Raw genomic sequence first — 19,719 nt, forward strand, 5'->3', positions numbered from 1 at the left:
ACTGTGGTTAGGACAAAACGGCAACCAACAGATTGGGAAAAGATCTTTACCAATCCTACAACAGATAGAGGCCTTATATCCAAAATATACAAAGAACTCAAAAAGTTAGACCGCAGGGAAACAAATAACCCTATTAAAAAATGGGGTTCAGAGCTAAACAAAGAATTCACAGCTGAGGAATGCCGAATGGCTGAGAAACACCTAAAGAAATGTTCAACATCTTTAGTCATAAGGGAAATGCAAATCAAAACAACCCTGAGATTTCACCTCACACCAGTGAGAATGGCTAAGATCAAAAACTCAGGGGACAACAGATGCTGGCGAGGATGTGGAGGAAGAGGAACACTCCTCCATTGTTGGTGGGATTGTAAACTGGTACAACCATTCTGGAAATCAGTCTGGAGAATCCTCAGAAAATTGGACATTGAACTGCCTGAGGATCCAGCTATACCTCTCTTGGGCATATACCCAAAAGATGCCCCAACATATAAAAAAGACACGTGCTCCACTATGTTCATTGCAGCCTTATTTATAATAGCCAAAAGCTGGAAAGAACCCAGATGCTCTTCAACAGAGGAATGGATACAGAAAATGTGGTACATCTACACAATGGAATATTACTCAGCTATCAAAAACAACGAGTTTATGAAATTCGTAGGCAAATGGTTGGAACTGGAAAACATCATCCTGAGTGAGCTAACCCAATCACAGAAAGACATACATGGTATGCACTCATTGATAAGTGGCTATTAGCCCAAATGCTTGAATTACCCTAGATGCCTAGAACAAATGAAACTCAAGATGGATGATCAAAATGTGAATGCTTCACTCCTTCTTTAAAAGGGGAACAAGAATACCCTTGGCAAGGAAGAGAGAGGCAAAGATTAAAACAGAGACTGAAGGAACACCCATTCAGAGTCTGCCCTACATGTGACCCATACATATATAGCCACCCAATTAGACAAGATGGATGAAGCAAAGAAGTGCAGACCGACAGGAGCCGGATGTAGATCGCTCCTGAGAGACACAGCCAGAATACAGCAAATACAGAGGCGAATGCCAGCAGCAAACCACTGAACTGAGAATAGGACCCCCGTTGAAGGAATCAGAGAAAGAACTGGAAGAGCTTGAAGGGGCTCGAGACCCCATATGTACAACAATGCCAAGCAACCAGAGCTTCCAGGGACTAAGCCCCTACCCAAAGACTATACATGGACTGACCCTGGACTCTGACCTCATAGGTAGCAATGCATATCCTAGTAAGAGCACCAGTGGAAGGGGAAGCCCTGGGTCCTGCTAAGACTGAACCCCCAGTGAACTAGACTGGTGGGGGGAGGGCGGCAATGGGGGGAGGGTTGGGAGGGGAACACCCATAAGGAAGGGGAGGAGGGAGGGGGATGTTTGCCCGGATACCGGGAAAGGGAAAAACACTCGAAATGTATATAAAAAATACTCAAGTTAATAAAAAAAAATAAATAAAAAAATTAAAAAAAAAATCCAAAGGTTAAGTGAAGTGGACGGGAGGTGTTCTTTCTAATACAGTTACCATGAGCATCCTGGTAACGGTATCTCAGGCATCCTGCCCAGGGGATTGATGTTGTCTCCCAGGTTTGCTCTTCTGTCCTAAGTATTGATTCCACGTTAGTCTCCCTCTCACCCAGCCTAACTCTCTGGCCAATGCCTAAGTAAGGTGTTCAAAGGAAAGAGTCTTACCGTATTTGGGCCTCAGTTCCATTCTTTCCTGTTCATCCATGTTGTCTAGGATGGTGTACTTTGTTTTCTTCCTTATCTTAGTCCTTTTTCGTCTGGAAGAAACAATGAAATGCTAGATTGAATGCTCAGAGTGGCACTTGGGATCTTTTCCACCTAAAAAAAGGGTTTCCCTGAAACCGAGGTGCTGGAGTCCAGTCAAGCAATGCTTAACATCTATATACGGTCCAGGCACCTCAGAAAGCCCTGGGTGAGCAAGATTCCTCCAAATCTCTGCTCACTAAGAATGTTCAGAGACACAGGACTGTCCCAGAGGGAGGGAACACAGAAGGGATAAGACACTGAAGCCCCACACCTATCTTAGAAATAACTCTGTCTTTCATTTTTCCTACAAGACATCAAAACTAGGTTGATCCTTTGTGCCTCACAATAAGCTGCAAAGGATCACTTGAAAACACTCATTAAAACTACACTAAACTCAGGAAGCAGAGGCAAGCAGCTCTCTGAGTTCTCGGCCAGCCTGCTCTACCTAGCAAGTCAAGTCCAGAACCCAGGGCTAAATAGTGAAAACACAGTTACAAAACAAGCGAACAGACAAATGACTACTATACTAAGGTGTGCATCTGTCAGGCAATAACTGCTCTGATCATGTGTCATTAAGAGCAAGGGCTTCCCCGTCTCAGTTTAGCGCTTGCTGGCTGGAGACTTTGAGAATACTATATAAGACATCTGTGTCCCATGCCCTCGCCTCCAGAAGAGTCCCTTTCTCCTGTGGTTGCTGGGAGGGCCAAACACAGCAGTATAATTAGAGTCCATCATTATGGCTCAGAAATGCAAATGCTCAGTAGATGTTCAAAGTCAGCACCATTTAATTGCTAGATGCAATCCTGAGATGTAGAACATTCACAGTCACACCCAGTAAGGGAGCCTGTCCCACATGGTTCTGGGATTTGGGCCTCTTCTTAAGCTCACCCCTATTGCTGGGAGTGCAATCACAAGTGGATCTCAAAGTAAATAGCATTTCTGAAAACAGCTATTCGTTTCAGTATGCCTTTTTAAAAGTACAGCTTTAGACAATACAGTGTCTCCCTATAGGAAGATGAGCCTACCACTCTCTTCTGAGGTCTAGTGGTATCTTTCCTTTCCAAACTCCTCATGATGGCTGAGCATGGTGTTCTGGGAGATTCTGACAATGACAGCCTATGGGCTTCTCAGATGTCACCTTCATTCTCAGAAGAAAAATAAGAAAACCCTAAAGGGTCGCTTGGGTATGCCATCGTCTCTCTTCATGGTTTAGATGGACTAAAGGATTCAGACTGATCCAATTGTCACTTCATATAACCACGTCTACAAATTAAACCCACACATTTCTACAATGTCTTTCTCTGCTGAGACATGGAAGGCCACCCGTGCACAGCTCTGGTGACATGTAAGACAGAGTTATTATTAGGTGTGTGTATGGGGGGTAGAGATATAGCTCAGCGGTAGAGTGCTTCCCTTGCACATACAAGATATTAGGTTCAATTCCTAACATATATGCACACACACAATTTTATCTGTAAATACCATGTAATATATAATTTTATCTGCATATACTATGTAATATGTATTTTTATATAGTAGGTTTCATATGGAATGGTAGGCCCTGCTAGAAGGTGAAAACTTCAATGAGAAAAAGCCGCCCCAGTATTGATCCATTTACTGAGACACACATGCCTAGATCTGTAAAGGGCATCACTATGCTCATGAAGTCCAGTTTGTTTTAAAACCTGATTGTCAGTTAATCAACCAGTTAAGCAGCGAGACAGACCCAAGCAAAAAAGCCCGAAGCTATGATCGCCCCAGTGAAGCATCTTTGCACACAATGAGCAAGCGTATTAGGTACCTCCTGCAACAGCAGATGCACACCCAAGTCACAGCTCCAGTTAGCACTGTTAGGGTCAACGCCAGAGCTGCCACGTAGAATACACTCCACTCTACAAAAGGAAAAGGCCAGAGTGCACAATGAATGATAAACCGTTTGCTAAGCAGCTTTGTTCTGATGACTCCAAAGAGTCCATCTGAGCTGCAGCTAGCTGTGGTGCGGAGATCACTGTGGGGACAGACAGAAAAGCTAGGTGCCAATCAGAACAGCAGACTGGTGGCTTTGTCTGGTGGATTGGTTGAGGGACCTCATGAGGCACATAACTCAGGGACCTCAGGCACATAGTTCAGGCTGACTTGAGAACTGGAAATACAAAATAACTGAAAAGAATCAGCGAAGCAGCTATGCCTCCTACATACAAATGTATGAAATATTAAGATGTTCATTCCAGATCCCGAGAATCATAATAACCTTTCCCCTAAAAAGATCTCCATGGTACTTTTTCTTCTCCTCTTCATCCTCCTGCCCTCCCCCATCTTCCTCTTCTTCCTCCTCTTCCTCCTCTTCCTCTTCTTTCTCTTTCTCCTCATTTTCTCCTTTTTGAGATAGGCTCTTGTCTATGTAATCCAGGCTGGTTTTGAATTCATTACATAACCAAGGATGATCTTGAACATCTGATCCTCCTATTCTACATGCCCAGTACTGGGATTATGGGTGTGTGCCCTACACATGGTTTTGTTTTGTTTTTGTTTTTGTTTTTGTTTTTGTTTTGTTTGGTTTGGTTTTGTTTTCGGAGCTGGGGACCGAACCCAGGGCCTTGCACTTGCTAGGCAATCGCTCTATCACTGAGCTAAATCCTCAACCCCCTACACATGGTTTTATGTGAGACTCTATCTATGAAAGACTGAGTGCAAGGCGTTGGCTATACCAGGCAAGCACTCTAACTACTAGGCTATATCCTCAGACCTACAGCATGGTCTCCATAAAGCAAGCCAAGGGTTTTGGTTGCCTGTGTCATGAAGACACAGGGCCAGAGGTCAATTTAGGAACTATTCTTCATTCCTTCTATATCCTACGCTTTGCAGTAATAACTTAGGGGCAAAAATACCAATGGGTGCCTAAGACACTGGCACATGCTTTTGAGCCCATCTCTTGGAAGTTAGAGACAGGCAGATCTCTGTGAGTTCAAAGCCAGCCTAGTCTACAGAAAAAATTTCAGGACAACAAGGACAGCATAGAGAGATGCTGTCTCAAAAACAAAAATAAACAAACCAAGACACCAATGGAACAAATTCTTATGCTTAACCTGATTAACTATCATGCCATCTCCCTAGAATACTGACCTGAAGCTGGTTTCATTTCTGATATTTAGGAAGGATTAAGGTGGGGTGGGGTTTCTCTCTAAAGGAACTGAAGAAGGGTACCAGCATGGGCTATGGGGCAAGACTGTGTTCCTATGGCTGGTACCTGCGTGGGCTCACCCCTAGCAGTGTGGGGTACATTTCCCATTTTGTATTATCTTAGCAGAATACATAAGAGGTATGTCCTTATAAAGTCCTAACATCCTAAGTCACAGCAGGCACAATCTGAGGGGGAAAGTCGGAAGGCAGTTGTTTCTTAGAGCAGCCCTGCCAAATCTATCTTCCAGGTTTTACAGGAGTCCCCAGTGACAGAGTGAGACAAGGTTTTAATGTACAACTAAGAGAGTGGGTCTACTGGGCTTCAGGAAAGAATGCTATTGGATGGTTCTGGGTACTGAGTCAGGAAGAAATGACTATCTTCAAGAAGCATACCAGAAGCCACCACCACACACACCACTCCACTCACCACAGTTGCTCTCGCCATCCCACATGTACCGCTGTAGGAGGTTCTCCATCCACAGCTGGGAGCAAATGCAACGCTTTGTGATGGGGTCACAGTGACCATGGCCTGAACACTTGAGAAGGCATCCTGTAAAAGGTGGTGCAGAGATGAGGTTACCACAGCCAAAAGAAGATTCCTGCTTTTCCATTTCCATAGTAGAGGCCCAAAACAAATGGGTGAATTAAAAATATCTTAAGAAGCCAGCCAAAAGGACTGGAGAGATGGCTCAGCTGTTAAGAGCACTGACTGCTCTTCCAGAGGTCCTGAGTTCAATTTCCAGCAATCACATGGTGGCTCACGATCATCTGTAATGGGATCCAATGCCCTCCTATGGTGTGTGTCTGAAAACAACTACAGTATACTCATATAAATAAAATAAATAAATCTTTAAAAAGGAGAAGGAGAAGAAGAAGTAGCTGCCAAGGAATAGTAATATGTGCCCTTAACCCTTAATCTCAGCACTCATGAGGCAGATGCAGGCAGATCTCTTGAGTTTAGAGGCCAACCTGGTCTACAAAGTGAGTTCTAGGACAACCAGGGCTATACAGAGAAGTCTTGTCTTGGAAAAAAAAAGAAAACAAAACAAAAACTCTCTTATGACAAGCATGATAAAAGATACCTAAAATCCTAGCACTCAAGACACTGAAGCAGGGAGATTACTGCAGGTTCGAGGCTAACCTTGGCTACACAGAAAGTACCAGGTCTACATAATAAGGCCTGTCTCACCCTTACCACCACCACTAAAACAGAACCATAAACTCTCATCATCTACCAACTCATCAGGAAGCAAACGTAGGGAAAAGCCCATCCATATCATAGAACGGGCCTGGGCCTTTACCAGTGTAATACATAACCTCTAGGAACACGTGCACTGAAACCAACTGGGTGTGCACAGCGCTTGGTCTTCACTGGAACACTATTCATAGTCATTCCTACATGCCACAGAGTAGGTGTGTGATTACAGAACACATCCAGGGAGGAAGACCAGGCAGCCGTGAGTGTCTCATGGAAAAGGAATTCTAAGGGATTTGGGGAAATAGTTGTGGCATGATGTAAAGTCCAAAGACATTGCAAGAGCTGTGATGAAACTCAGTGGTAGAGCCTAGCATGTGTAAGACATGAGGTTGAATCCCCAGCAACACACACACACACACACACACACACACACACACACACACACACACACACACACACACAAAACATATCAAATCGTCCTAATCATATTATTTTTCCTAAAGATGGAGAAACTTGAACGAAATACATCAAAATAGTATCAAAAGTTATGTTTGGAAGATGGAAATTCTAAAATCTACAAACTAGAAGATTGTTTTCTTCTTTGTCTCTTTCAGATTCAAACAACAAAAATAATTCAGAACAGGGTTTCTCTGTGTAGTTCTAGTTTCCCTGGAACTCACTCTGTAGACCAGGCTGCCCACAAACACAGAGGTCTGCCTGCCTCTGCTTCCTGAGTGCTGGGATTAAAGGCATGGGCACCATACCCAGCTCTCAAATTTTCTATAATAAATCACTGCTTTGGGCTTTAGAAAAACAAATGGGGGTTGGGGATTTAGCTCAGTGGTAGAGCGCTTGCCTAGCAAGCACAAGGCCCTGGGTTCGGTCCCCAGCTCAGAAAAAAAGAAAGAAAAAAAAAAAGAAAAGAAAAACAAATGACTCTACTTTGAGAAAGATCAAGTTACCAAGTTACTCCACGTTATTAGTGAGAGTGTTAAGTGTAAACTAACACATGTCTGAAACAAATTAAATTTGTGTAAACATTATGTCATATTCTGAAAACTCTAAGATGACTATCTTCATTAGCATTTACTTGTGAGATGAAGACCTGCTGCCAGGGCTCCACCTCCTAAAAGTTCCAGAATCTTCTAAACAGTGCCACCAGCTGGGATTCAAGTGTTGAAAGACTGTAGGGAACATTTTACATTCGAACTACAACCATGCCCATGTTGTGCCTATAAAACTCATCCATGAAGAGCCCGTCTGACTGCTTTATTATAATGCTTCTGTGGGAGAGGTACCTGCTGTGTCTATCCTCAAGACCTTGAAAAGCAGGAAAGCCCCCTTCTCCTTGGAAAGCCGCTTGTGCAGATTCCTGGCCACGTCAGCAGCTCTGAGAACCTTGAAAGGTGACCCACTCTGTACATAAAATACAATCACAGTGCTGTAGAAGAGACAAAGAGGACGGTCACATCATTAGACAGCGGTCAGCCAGACGTTTCACCTCAGCCACCTATTGGACCTGCACAGTTGAGAAATGAGACCACTACAACTCTATGATAGGCTCATTTTATTGCCAAATAATATTCTGGTGTGGTGTGGTGTGGTATGGTGTGGTGTGGTGTGTGTGTGTGTGTGTGTGTGTGTGTGTGTGTGTGTGTCTGTAAATAGTAATTTGTATAATTTGTCTGCTTGTTGGAGGTGTACATGTAGATGTCCAAGGTCAACTTTGGGTGTCATTCCTCAGAAGACATCCAACTTGTTTTATAAAACAGGATCTTTCTTTAAAGAGGGGGATGGGGGATATTTACTTATTTACTTATGCATTTATTTTATGTATGTGGTCATCCACTTAACAATCTGTGTGCCACTCGTGTGCCTGGTGCCTACAGAGGCCTGAAGAGGGCATCAGATTCCCTAGGGCTGGAGTTACAGCAAGTTGTGAGCTGCCATGCGTATGCTGGGGAGCAAGCCCAGATTCTCTGAAAGGCAATCAGTGCTCTTAATTCCTGCGCCATCTTGACAGACCCTGAGACACCTGGGGCTCACCAATTAGGCTAGGCTGGATGACCAGTGAGCCCCAAGGATCCTTCCCTAACCAGTCCCCACCCTCCAGCCACCATTGTAGGTTGACCTAAGAATGCTCCCCATGGCCTCACATATTTGAGCACAATGGTCCCAGCTGGTAGTGCTGTGTAGGGGTTTGTGTGGTTCAGGCTTGCTGGAGCAAGCATGTTACTGCGAGCAGGCTGTGAGAGTCATAGCCGACTCCACCTCAGGTCACTCCTGCTTTATGTCTGTGGTTGAAGCTGTGATTTCTCAGCTTCCTGCTCCTGCCATCATGCCTGCTGCTTGCTGCCACGCCTCTAACATGATACCCTCTGGAACGGTAAGCCTGAGATAGACTCTCTCTTCCATAAATGGCTCTTTTGGCCATGGTGTTTCATCACAACAGAAAAGCTACAACCACCACCATTTTCTTACATTTATTTGAATGTGTGTTGTGGGGGGTGGAGGGCGTGCACACATACCACAGTCCATGAGTGGAAGTCAGAAGACAGTTCTCTCTTTCTACCACGTGGGTCATCAGGCCCAGTAGCCTGTGTCTTTACTTGCTGAGCCATTTTTCTTTGCTGGCCCTTTGTCCAGATTTTTACCTGAGTTCTGGATCAAACTCGGGTCTTCATGCCTGCATGGTAAAATACCTTACCAACTGTCCTATCTCCCCAGATCCCATATACCACATATACCACTTTTATCCATGGATGGACATTTAGGTTGCTTACTCTCTGTAATGAATATATGTTGCAACTGTCCACAGATACTTTTTAACATAGATGTAATAATTGCATAGGTAACTAATTCTATAACTAAGTTTTTTCATAGTGTCTGTTCATTTTACATCTGTGCCAGCAACACAAGGTGCTCTGAACAGTTGCTATGGTATAACCTTTAGATTGTTGCCATTTTATAGGCAATCAATAAACAGGTATTAAAAGGTGTGTGTGTGTGTGTGTGTGTGTGTGTGTGTGTGTGTGTGTGTGTTGCATGTGCAGGTATGTACATGCATGTTGAGACCAGAGGTCTTTTCAGCACCAGCTTGAATACTCTCTTGGCCTGAAATTTCCTCTGCCTAAAATATTTATCTGTTAGCTTTAAATTCAATCCCATCTAAGTTTGTAGGACACGGACAGAATTAAACTAAATTCTTAGAAAAATATCACATGAATGGACCCTATCCTGAGTCCTGATAGAGTTCTTCTGAAACCTCATGAGCTGGGCATCTGTTCACCATCCAGATGTCTTTCAACATTCTTGTCCCCTAAGCTTTGCTTATAGTGTCATAGAGCTTTTCTACCCCAAAGTTCCAAATTCTTACATATTCTTTCCACAAACATTCCAAAAGTCTATGAACCACATGGTCACACTTATCACCGCATTGGCCCTACTCCTGGTACTGATATTCTGCCTAGGTTCTTTTCCTATTGTCATGGCAAAAGAATCTTAAGCAAAATGGAATCCTTTGGACTTATGGTTTGAGGAAGTCCTGGTAGGAGGAGCTTGGGGCATCTGCTCATGCACAGTTCAAAAGAAGAAAATAATGAACACCTATGTTCAGTTCACTTTCTCCTTTTTATACAGACCAGGATCCTCTGCCTAGGGAATGATAGCACCCACAGTGCATAGGTCTTCCCATCTCAATAAACCTAATCAAAACAATTATTCAACAGATATATCCAGGAGCTGAAGAGATGGCTTAGCAGTTAAGAGCACTGACTACTCTTCTAAAGGTCCTGAGTTCAGTTCCTAGCAACCACATGGTAGTTCACAAACATCTGTAATAGGATCAGATGCCCTCTTCTGGTGTATCTAAAGACAGCTACAGTATATACATAAAAATAAAATAAATAAATTAAAAAAAACAAACAACAAAAACAACAAACACCCAGATATATCCAGAAGGTCATCTCCTAGCTGATTGTTTTAGATCAAGTTGACAACTGAGATTAGCAATCTCATCTTGTATCTTAGTTAAGGGTATATTGCTGTAAAGAGACACCATGACCATGGCAACTCTTATAAAGGAAAACATTTAATTGGGGCTGGCATACAGTTCAGAGGTTTAGTACATTATCATCATGGCCAGAAGCAAGGCAATATGCAGGCAGACGTGGTGCTGGAAGCTCTATGTCTGGGTCCACAGGCAGCAGGAAGAGACAATGCCACACTGGACTTGAATTGAGCATATGAGACCTCAAAGCCCACCCCTACAGAGACACACTTCTTCCAACAAAATCACATTCTAACAAGGCCACACCTCCTATTAGTGCTACTCCCTATGGATCAAGCATTCAAACACATGAATTTATGAGGACCAATCATATTCAAAGCACCATAGCTTATAGTAGCCCAATGTCTGGTACAAACTGTTTCCAACAACCCTGGCTAAGGCTATGCCTACAGAAGCCAGAGAAATCCAATATTACCTTTGTATAGCTACCTCAAGGCATCCATGGAGTATTTAAGATGGCTAGTGTCCTGTAAGTATAGTCCAGACAATTGTTTGACTGATAGCCCTTTAGTCCAAAGTAGACAAGACTCCAAAAGTTTCCAATTAGCAAGTCAGATGGTTCTACCCGTGGCATTTTTATTTACAGAAAGTTGAGCACCAGGAGGAGTGCTTACAGCAAGGACTTAAGAATTTATCATTAACACTAATCAGGGTTTTAACAGCATTTAACACTTGCTCAATGCCCCAGAGAGGGATGAGTTCTCCTTATCTGTCTAAGCCCCAAAGTGTTTTCATCATGAAGTGATGCTGGACTTTGTCAAAATCTTTTTCTATAGTGTCTTGCATAACTATGTGGATCTTTTATTTTTAAGATTTTTATTTTTATTTTTAATTATGTGCATATGTGTGGGGTATGTATATGTGCATGTGTGTGTATGTGTGTTTGTGCGTATGTATATGCACACATGCACACCTTCCCATGGGGTCCAGAAGAGGCCTTTGGCTGTCCTAGATCTGAAGTTATAAGAGGCTGTAGGCTGCCCAATATGGACACTGGGAAGCACTGGTCCTCTGGAAGGGTAGCATATATTCTTAATTGCTGAGCAGTTTCAATGGTAGGATGCTTATTTTGCATGCATAAGGCCCTGGCTTCCATCTGTCGCACCATAATTAGTAAATTAGAATATGTTTTCATTAGTCATTTTTCTAAGTAAATTTCAGTCCTCTGGAAAGCCAACCCAGACAGAAAAGCCAACAATCCCTATAAAGTGTACCTCCTAGCAATGGTGGGTTTTAATCCGGCCATTCTTTCTGTTCTCCTGCCTTATGCTGGTGTTGGGTTGGTGGGCTTTAAAAATGAAACCATTAAATATAAAAATCTTGTGAGAATGAAGGGCTGAGCATACTCTTTAAAGACAGCGAATGGTACTGAGCAAACTCTTCACACAGAGAAGTATCTGCATAGCACAACTTCTTCCCAAGTCCCAGGCCATTGGCATGCCCTCAGAAGCTGGCAGAACTAAAATCTCTTCTCCCTTTGATGTGCCCTAACTCTTTCATTCAGAACATTCTCCTTTGCCAACAAACCCTTTCTGGGACCTGAGGGAAGGGCCTAGACTGGTGTGTTCTCTTTAAGGAAAATGGCAGAGGAATATGGATGTGATAAAATGTGAACAAGAAAGCAGCAAGAAGGATGGCCGGGGAGAGAGCAGAGGAGGCCTGCAGCAAACTTAACATGTGAGGGAAACCCAGCATGGGCTCTTTACTCATATGTGACACCTGAGTGCCACCGTGTGCTGGGTAGGTGTCATACCTGACATCCGTGTGAGCCTGGATCTTCAACACTTTCACGTCTGAGTCTAGCACATTCAGAAGCACAGCCAGTTGCCTCACTAGAGTTTCCTTCTGCTGCTCTGTCAGCTGCTCAACACCAACCTGCAGGATCAACTCCACCATGCCATCCTTCTTGGGGTCTGAGGAGAGAGAACACAGGATTTTTATGGGAGATCACAGGCTTAATAAAGTCTGGGTCTGTGGAAGGATTCGAAGCCAGCCTGGGCATGTGGCTCAGAAAACGGTGTTGGCCCAGTACCCACCGTACTGAGGATCTATGCCCAGCACAGCAAAAGTGAGGTCAAAATAAGCAAATAAAAGTTTAAAAGGGGGCTGGAGAGATGGCTCAGAGGTTAAGAGCACTGTCTGCTCTTCCAGAGGTCCTAAGTTCAATTCCCAGCAACCATATGGTGCACAACCACCTATAATAAGGTCTGGTGCCCTCTTCTGGCCTGTAGTTGCATACATGCAAGAAGAAAGCTGTATGATGTATACATAATAAATAAATAAATTTATAAAAAAAAGTTTAAAAGAACTCTTGTGTATCTTGTATATTTAGCTTTTAGGACTCAGATCATTTTAATAGCAAAGAAGTGGGTGTGCTAACACACTCCTGAAATAGCAGTACTTGGGGCTGTGAGGACAGGAGGATCAGAAACTTAAAGTCATCCTTGCTGCAGCACAATGAGTTCAAGGCCAATCTGGGCCCCATGAGACCCTATCTGAAAATGAAAAAAAAAAAAAGAAAGAAAGATAAGGAGGGGGGAGGGGAACACCACAGAAGCCACTCTGGAGTATTTTTTCCAATTTTATTCTACTTGGTTATCTCAATATAACCAGCCTTTTGGATTCTTTGGAATCCTGGCACCTCACAGACTTCCACAGTTCCCGAGAACATTGCCCTCCTGCTTCTGGGTGCTACCTAGGCCAGTTTACACTCCGAATCCCCATGTCCGCCTCATTGAGGCTGTGCTCCCTCAGTCTAACCACGTTCACATCATGTTAAATCAGGAAAGCAAAAGTTTCCTGCTAGATATAATTCTTATTGATGAGGTACAAGTCGGGATCTGCTTAGTGGTGTGCTAGAAAGATGACTCTGTGGTTAGGAGCCCATACTGTCTCCCAAATGCTGTGCCATATCTTAAGTAACATATATTCAGTTTGCTATATGTACTACACTCAAGATGAGTTCTTCTGGGCAGAAGCTTCAAACCTAGAACCCTGAGGCAAAAGGACTCTGCAAGTCTGAGGCCAGTATGGACTACAGAGTTGGACTGTCTCAAAACACCTTTTTAAAAAAAGAAAGAAGTCTGGGCACAACAAGGAGCCCCGTGACCCAGTGCACGGGGAGACAGGAGGGTCTTGGGAGCTTGCTGATCTTCATATAGCCCCATGGGCAAGTGTCCCATGTATGCCTGTGCATGCATGTACACACCCACACGTGAACACACACACACTCATCAGCTAATGAATTAAAAGTAATAATAAGAAGAAAAAATAAGAGCCCTTACTGCTCTTCTAGAGAACCTAGGTTCAGTTCCTAGCACTCCACATCTAGTGGTTCATAACTGCCTGTAACTCCAAATCTAGAAGTCTAGAAGGTCTCACCCCATCTTCTGGCCGCCAAGAACACTACATTCATGTGTATGAAACCACACACACACACACACACACACACACACACACACACACACACACACTGTTTTGTTTTTTTAACTAAAAGGAAAAAACAACTAGAGTGACATTGGCCAAGAGCAGAAGCTAGGCACGGATGGCTCCCATCCCGGTGACATCAGCTCAGTACACACCTGGCAGCACCTCCACAATGGCAGTGTCTGAGTCGGAGGCCCCCTGACTGTCAGTGACCAGCAAGTGAAAAGTGTAGACTCCTTCCACCAGATTGGTGAGCTGCAGAGCCGCCCCGTTGTCAGAGCTTCCAATGATATCCTGGGAAGTGAAGGGATCCACATGGCAGCTGTCAGTCTTGTACCCAGTTTCTGGGCCTCTGTGGAGCTCAAAGCTCTGAGTTCCTTGCTTTCAGGTGTGTATGACTTACATGGCTGGGAGGAGAGGAGGAGGAGGGAATGGGGCTGAGGTTTTGAATCTTCAGCTCCTCCTTATGTGGAACACCAGGGGTGCAAGGCCCCAGACAAAACACAGTAAACTGAACTTTCCAGGAATTACCAAATGACTAATCAAGGAAGGGAGATTGGTGGGCTTGAGTTGAAACCTCCAGGGCAAAGCATGGAGTTTTATAGACTCATTGTCTCATATAGTTTTCTAATGCTCTCACCTCAGGTCCTCCCATAGCATAGCATATTCATCTTCCCAAGTAATCCCAGAGCCTTGGTAGACTACACATTCATCCTAAGGCCCCATAGCTCCAGAGAGTGAGAGACAAGTCTTTTGGGCATTTTTGTCTGTACTTACTGTCCAGAATGGATGGCATCAAAAAGTTCTGAAAAAATGAATCTGAACAGAGACACCCTGCTATTTCGTTTAAAAGCTAACCTACCATCTAGCTGAACAGAATTCAGTCTAGGAATACTTTAGAATGTACAAGGCATTTTCAGTCCCTTCCCTGTAAGCTTGCCTTTGGTATATCTACGAGTGCCTCTGTAGATCTCAAGTCCTTAGCAATGGAAAGAAAGGGAGATGCACAGAAACTTACAACCTAAGAGGTAGTGTGATCCAATGGCTTCCAAAAGCTAAAAGTCTGGTTTGTTTGGTTTAAGACTGAGCTCTTCTGCCTTGGCTAAGTCACTTCCACCTCTCTATTTCACTCTCTGCCCCTACGACATGGAAGCAGGAATCCCCATGCATCTGACACGCCCGATATATGGAGGAAGAAAACTGAAGTGGGAAGCTGAAGAGTAAAAGGGCCCCCTGGAAAGCTTGACCTCTGTGTCCCTTGTGGTCCCAACCTTACCGTTGTGACATCATGGCATCATCTACAAATGAGTTGGGCTGCATTCACAGCTATTCTGGGACAAGAGGCTTGAGTGCCACAAGTGGACACATCTGCATGGTTTGCTCTCCTACCCAAAGTCAGATCAGGAAATGGTCTTTAGCCTTGCTTAAACCTAACAGCAGCCTGGTGTCTCCCGCCCTCAGAATATTCAAACCCAAGAGGCCTACGCATCTTATCTGGGAGTTGAAACAGTGAGACAGAAATCACACACTCAAGCTCTAATGGGCGATGAGCTCTAAAGTTAGAACTTAGAAGGAGTAATTAAAGTTAATGCAGTTACAGGAGTGGACCCCAATCCACTGGATTGGTGTCCTTTGAGAGCAGCCCTGTCTGTTCCCTCCTTTCTCACCCCTGCCTCAGGAAGATATAATAAGCAGGTGGCATCCAGGATCCAGAAAGAGATCCCTTACCAAAGTTAAATTGGCTGGCACCTTCGTCCTGGTTTTCCAGGCTTCAGAATTACTAGAACATAATTTTCTGTAGTTTAACCCCCACCCCATGATCTTTGTCACAGCAGACCGCACTGACTAATCTGGATGCAGTGTCTATAGCTGAGGGGCACCACCCTTCAAATACTCACTCCAGCAGCTGGACTCTGGCCATCCCGGATCCATAGATAGGACACAATTCCTCGGTCATCAGTAGACCTTGAACCGTCCAAAGTAATGGAATTATTGGGAAGCATAAGAACATGTCTGCCACCAGCCTGGGCTCTGGGAGGACTATTATTTTCTAAGTCAGACATAGCAAAAACAAAAGCAAAGAAATTGATTTCAAACACTAGCAAGGGCATGGCTAAAACACGCACGACTGTTCATCCTGCAGCCAAGGTTGTGTTAGATACCCCAAAGCATTGTTTTCTGCCCCAAATACCTGTAAGATAAGATGTGGAGATAGACAGTGAGCAGTTCTCAGTCCAATGGGAAGAGAGACAAAAGCAAGTAACTTTACTGAAAGTTGGACAATAAAAACTACTGCAGAGGGCTGGGGTCAGACAGTGATGGAGTACTTGCCCAGCATACCTGCAGCCCTCAGTCCAGCCCCCACCATGGAAAAAAACCAAGTGTGATGCTGCATGCTTATAATCCCATGGGGCAAGAGGGTCAGAGGTTCAAAGCTTGTCTTTAAAGGGGGGGGGGGTAGGGGATATATGTGTGTCAACTAAACGGCTTAGTGGGTAAAGGTTCTTGTCACCAAAGCTAAAGGACCCACATGGTAATCAGAGGGAAGTGATTCCTGAAAGTTGTCCTCAGACACGCACACACACACACACACACACACACACACACACACACACACACACGGCAATCACACTCTCTTCCCACACATATACATGCACAATAAATAAAAAAAATACAATAAAAAGTTTTTAAACTTCAACTTTAAAAAAAAAAACAACTTGAACACACTTCTGCCCCTGGCCTTCTGAGAAAGCAGAGCACTGCACAGAACTGGATCTTCTGTGACAGGGTCACAGCAGAACAAACTGCTTGGCAAACAGAAGGCAACACTGTTTCCCTGCGGGGAATGGCTTCTTCCTCTACACACTCCCTCAAGCCAGGCAGGAATTAGCTGAAGTCATGTTAGGGGGAAGTGTTGGCCCCTCTGGACAGAGCTCAGTCAGGTTCAAACACCAACATTAACACCAAAATCGCTGGGTTATCACTGACTGGCTTGGGGGCCTGGGAGGCTAGAAGGCACAGCAGGCTCAAGTCATGTCACTGTGTCCACTCACCCTTCTTCACAGCCACAGTGAGGGTGGATGTGCTGCTCAGACCCTGCTGGTCTCTCACAGTTAGCCGGAAGTGGTAGGTACCCACCTGAAGCCCGGTGACAGTGGCTATGGCTTTGTCCACATTCTCCATCTCCACTGCACTGGGGCCTCTGCAAAATGGGGACATGTAGACAGAAGGTGGGGACATGTAGACAGAAGGTGGGGACATGTAGACAGAAGGTGGGGCGTGAGATCTACAGAATTCAGATTACTTTATATGACACATGCTCTCTAGCTTGGCATGAGGGTGAACGCTAATGCCTGTGTCAAACACAATGTGCTGGGTTCTAGGGAAAGGTTTTTTTCATTCTTTTTCCTTTTTGAATTGAGATGCCACGGAAAAGATTGCTCTTTAGAAAATAAAACCTTAGAAACTGTTCATTTTGTTTTCTTTTTTTCTTTTTTAGATAGGGTCTCACCATTGTAGTCCAGGCTAGCCTTGAACTCACGATGAGCTTTCTGCTTCAGCTTCCTAAGTGCTGAGACTACATATGCGCACCACCATACCCAACATCCATTTCTTCTTTGAACAAAACTTGGTTAATTTCTCATCTTCCCTCAAGGCATGAATAGAAGAGGAAGGCATGAGCCAGGTGATCTGCCATTATGCCTAGTCAGTAAGTCCCTAGACTTGGTCATTGGACAGATGCAGGTTTGTGTCTCTACAAAGCCTCCGCCTGTCTAGGTAGCCTTAACTATTCGGCCTCCCTGGTTTCTTCCAGCTTGATTTTTTTCAACTTTAAAATGGGGACGACCCAGCCCATTGTGGCGACACACGCCTTTAATCCCAGCACTTGGGAGGTAGAGGACAGTCAAAAGGCAGGTGGAGCTCTGTGAGCAGAAGGCCAGCCTGGTCTATATAAGAGTTCCAGATTACACAGTAAAATTCTGTCTCAAAATAAACCCACAATAAGAATGATCCAGTTGCCTCTTCGGAAGCCATGGAGTATAGACCCACTAGGTAAAAGCTCAGGAAATGTTGTAATATGAATGTCACCTTGAACTCTGTACATCTGTTACAGGCTGGTTCGGTGTAGCTTTCCCTACATCTCTTATATATTTGGTTGTGAGCCTAGCCTTTAACGGCTGAGCCATCTCTCCAGCCCCCCTACATCTCTTATACCAGGAAGTTCACCTCACACCAAGCCAGCCCCGTCCACCTATTTTGGGCTCCACTTCCTCCATTGCCTTCCCACGTCCATCTTTCCAAAACCACCCTCTTTCGTTTGCTTGTTTGTTTGAATTGGGCAGTTGGCGGGGGTGGGGGGGTGGGGGTGTGTACTGGCTGGTTCTGTATGTCAACTTGACACAAGCTGGAGTTATCACAGAAAAAGGAGCCTCAGTTGAGGAAATGCCTCCATCAGATCCAGCGGTAAGGCATTTTCTCAACTAGGAGGACCCAGCCCATTGTGGGTGGTGCCATCCCTGGGCTGGTCGTCTTGGATTCTATAAGAAAGCAAGCTGATCAAGCCAGGGGAAGCAGGCCAGTAAGTAACATCCTTCCATGGCCTCTGCATCAGCTCCTGCTTCCTGACCTGCTTGAGTTCCAGTTCTGACTTTCTTTGGTGATGAGCAGTAATGTGGAAATGTAAGCTGAATAAACCCTTTCTTCCCCAATTTGCTTCTTGGTCATTATGTTTTGTGCAGGAGTAGAAACCCTGACTAAGACATGGGGCTCACTATGTCGCTTAGGCTAGCCTTGAATTCAAGAGTTTCATGCCCAAGTGCAAGGACTATGAGCGTGGACCACCATGCCTATAATAGATATTTTTATCGATAAGGCACAGCCACTCTGCTTAAATCTTGACTCAACACACTCAAGCTGCTGTTTAATGCAGCCCTCCAGGGAAGGGCTGCTGTCATCACTGACACAGCCTCGGAGCTGGACAGACACACTACCTGATGTGCTCCCAGCGGTAGCAGACAATGCCGTGATCATCACTGCTCCTGCTCCCATCCAGCATAGCACTCTGCACTGGGAAAACCAGCTCCTTATCAGGGCCTGCCACAGCCACCGGAGCCTGGTTGTTTTCTAGAGTGGTAGACATTCAAGAGAAAGAAGAGAAGGGGGAAGTAAAGCAGGAAGGAGGGGGGAAGAGAAGAGTGAGGGAAAGGAGGAAGGGAAGAAGAAAGGAAGAAAGGAGGGAAGGTGAGAGGGGAAGAGAAAATAAGGATAAAGGAAGAAAGAAAAGGGAGAAGAAAGAAAAAAGGAGAGAAAAGAGGAACAGAAATCAGTGTGCATAGACTTGCTCTCTCTTGCCTCTGTAGCCCCACTGCTTAGCACAGCACCTGCTAAATAGCAAATGTTGACAATATTTCAGTTTGGGGCTGGAGAGATGACTCAGTGCATAAGAGCAGGGCTGCTCTTCCAGAGGACCTGGGTTTAATTTCCTGTACCCACATGGCGGCTCACAACCGTCTATGACTTCAGTTCTGATGCCTCCTTCTGGCCTTCACAGACATTCATGCAAGCTATGCACATAAAAAAATATTTTAAAGGAAAATATTTCAGTTGAATGTTGGAAGAAAGGAAAAGAAATAAATATCACCCGTGGTATTACTTTATAAATAGCTACATCTGTGCTTCCAAAAAAAAAAAAAAAAAAAGCCACATCACAGGCCACAGCCATTAGCACTGGGATGTCCTATCTTTCCCTCACTGCTCTTTTCACTGTGCAGTGAGGAAAATTCAGGAGGGCAAGCATCTACAAAGCCCTTAGTGAGATCCCTGTCCCTCTCTGAGCCACCTCAACCCAACCCTGACCCCCACAGGTCTAGTTCTAGCTTTTTCTCCAGCCATACTGTTTTGTTTCCTTTTATTTCCAGCTCAACATACCCAGCCCTTTCATCCTGTGGCCCCTGGGAATCTGGTCGCCTCTTTCTGAACACCTTTCTTCTTGCCTTCTACTTCCCATCCTTCTCCTCCTGACCATCTGCCATGAGTGTGGCCACTGGGGCTC

At 44.6% G+C, this 19,719-nt stretch overlaps 1 protein-coding gene across 7 annotated transcripts in view; it reads right to left on the reverse strand.

The window, feature by feature from the left end:
* Kiaa0319 (KIAA0319 homolog) overlaps positions 1 to 19,719 on the reverse strand; it is a 67,525-nt gene that overhangs the window by 17,247 nt on the left and 30,559 nt on the right. For 4 of the 7 annotated variants that reach the window (XM_063276602.1, XM_017600604.3, XM_063276606.1 and 1 more), the window contains 9 exons: positions 18,659 to 18,791; positions 16,721 to 16,869; positions 15,566 to 15,717; positions 13,823 to 13,961; positions 11,995 to 12,154; positions 7,471 to 7,613; positions 5,402 to 5,524; positions 3,596 to 3,686; positions 1,714 to 1,805 (listed from right to left, as the gene is read on the reverse strand). In XM_063276602.1, the coding sequence (XP_063132672.1) occupies positions 1,714 to 1,805; positions 3,596 to 3,686; positions 5,402 to 5,524; positions 7,471 to 7,613; positions 11,995 to 12,154; positions 13,823 to 13,961; positions 15,566 to 15,717; positions 16,721 to 16,869; positions 18,659 to 18,791 (1,182 nt within the window). Of the gene's footprint in view, positions 1 to 1,713; positions 1,806 to 3,595; positions 3,687 to 5,401; positions 5,525 to 7,470; positions 7,614 to 11,994; positions 12,155 to 13,822; positions 13,962 to 15,565; positions 15,718 to 16,720; positions 16,870 to 18,658; positions 18,792 to 19,719 lie in introns of those variants that run through there. The other 3 variants (XM_006253936.5, XM_063276604.1, XM_063276605.1) reach the window with 3 other exon arrangements.

This window comes from Rattus norvegicus, chromosome 17, assembly GCF_036323735.1.
Source record: "Rattus norvegicus strain BN/NHsdMcwi chromosome 17, GRCr8, whole genome shotgun sequence".
Taxonomy (NCBI): domain Eukaryota; kingdom Metazoa; phylum Chordata; class Mammalia; order Rodentia; family Muridae; genus Rattus; species Rattus norvegicus.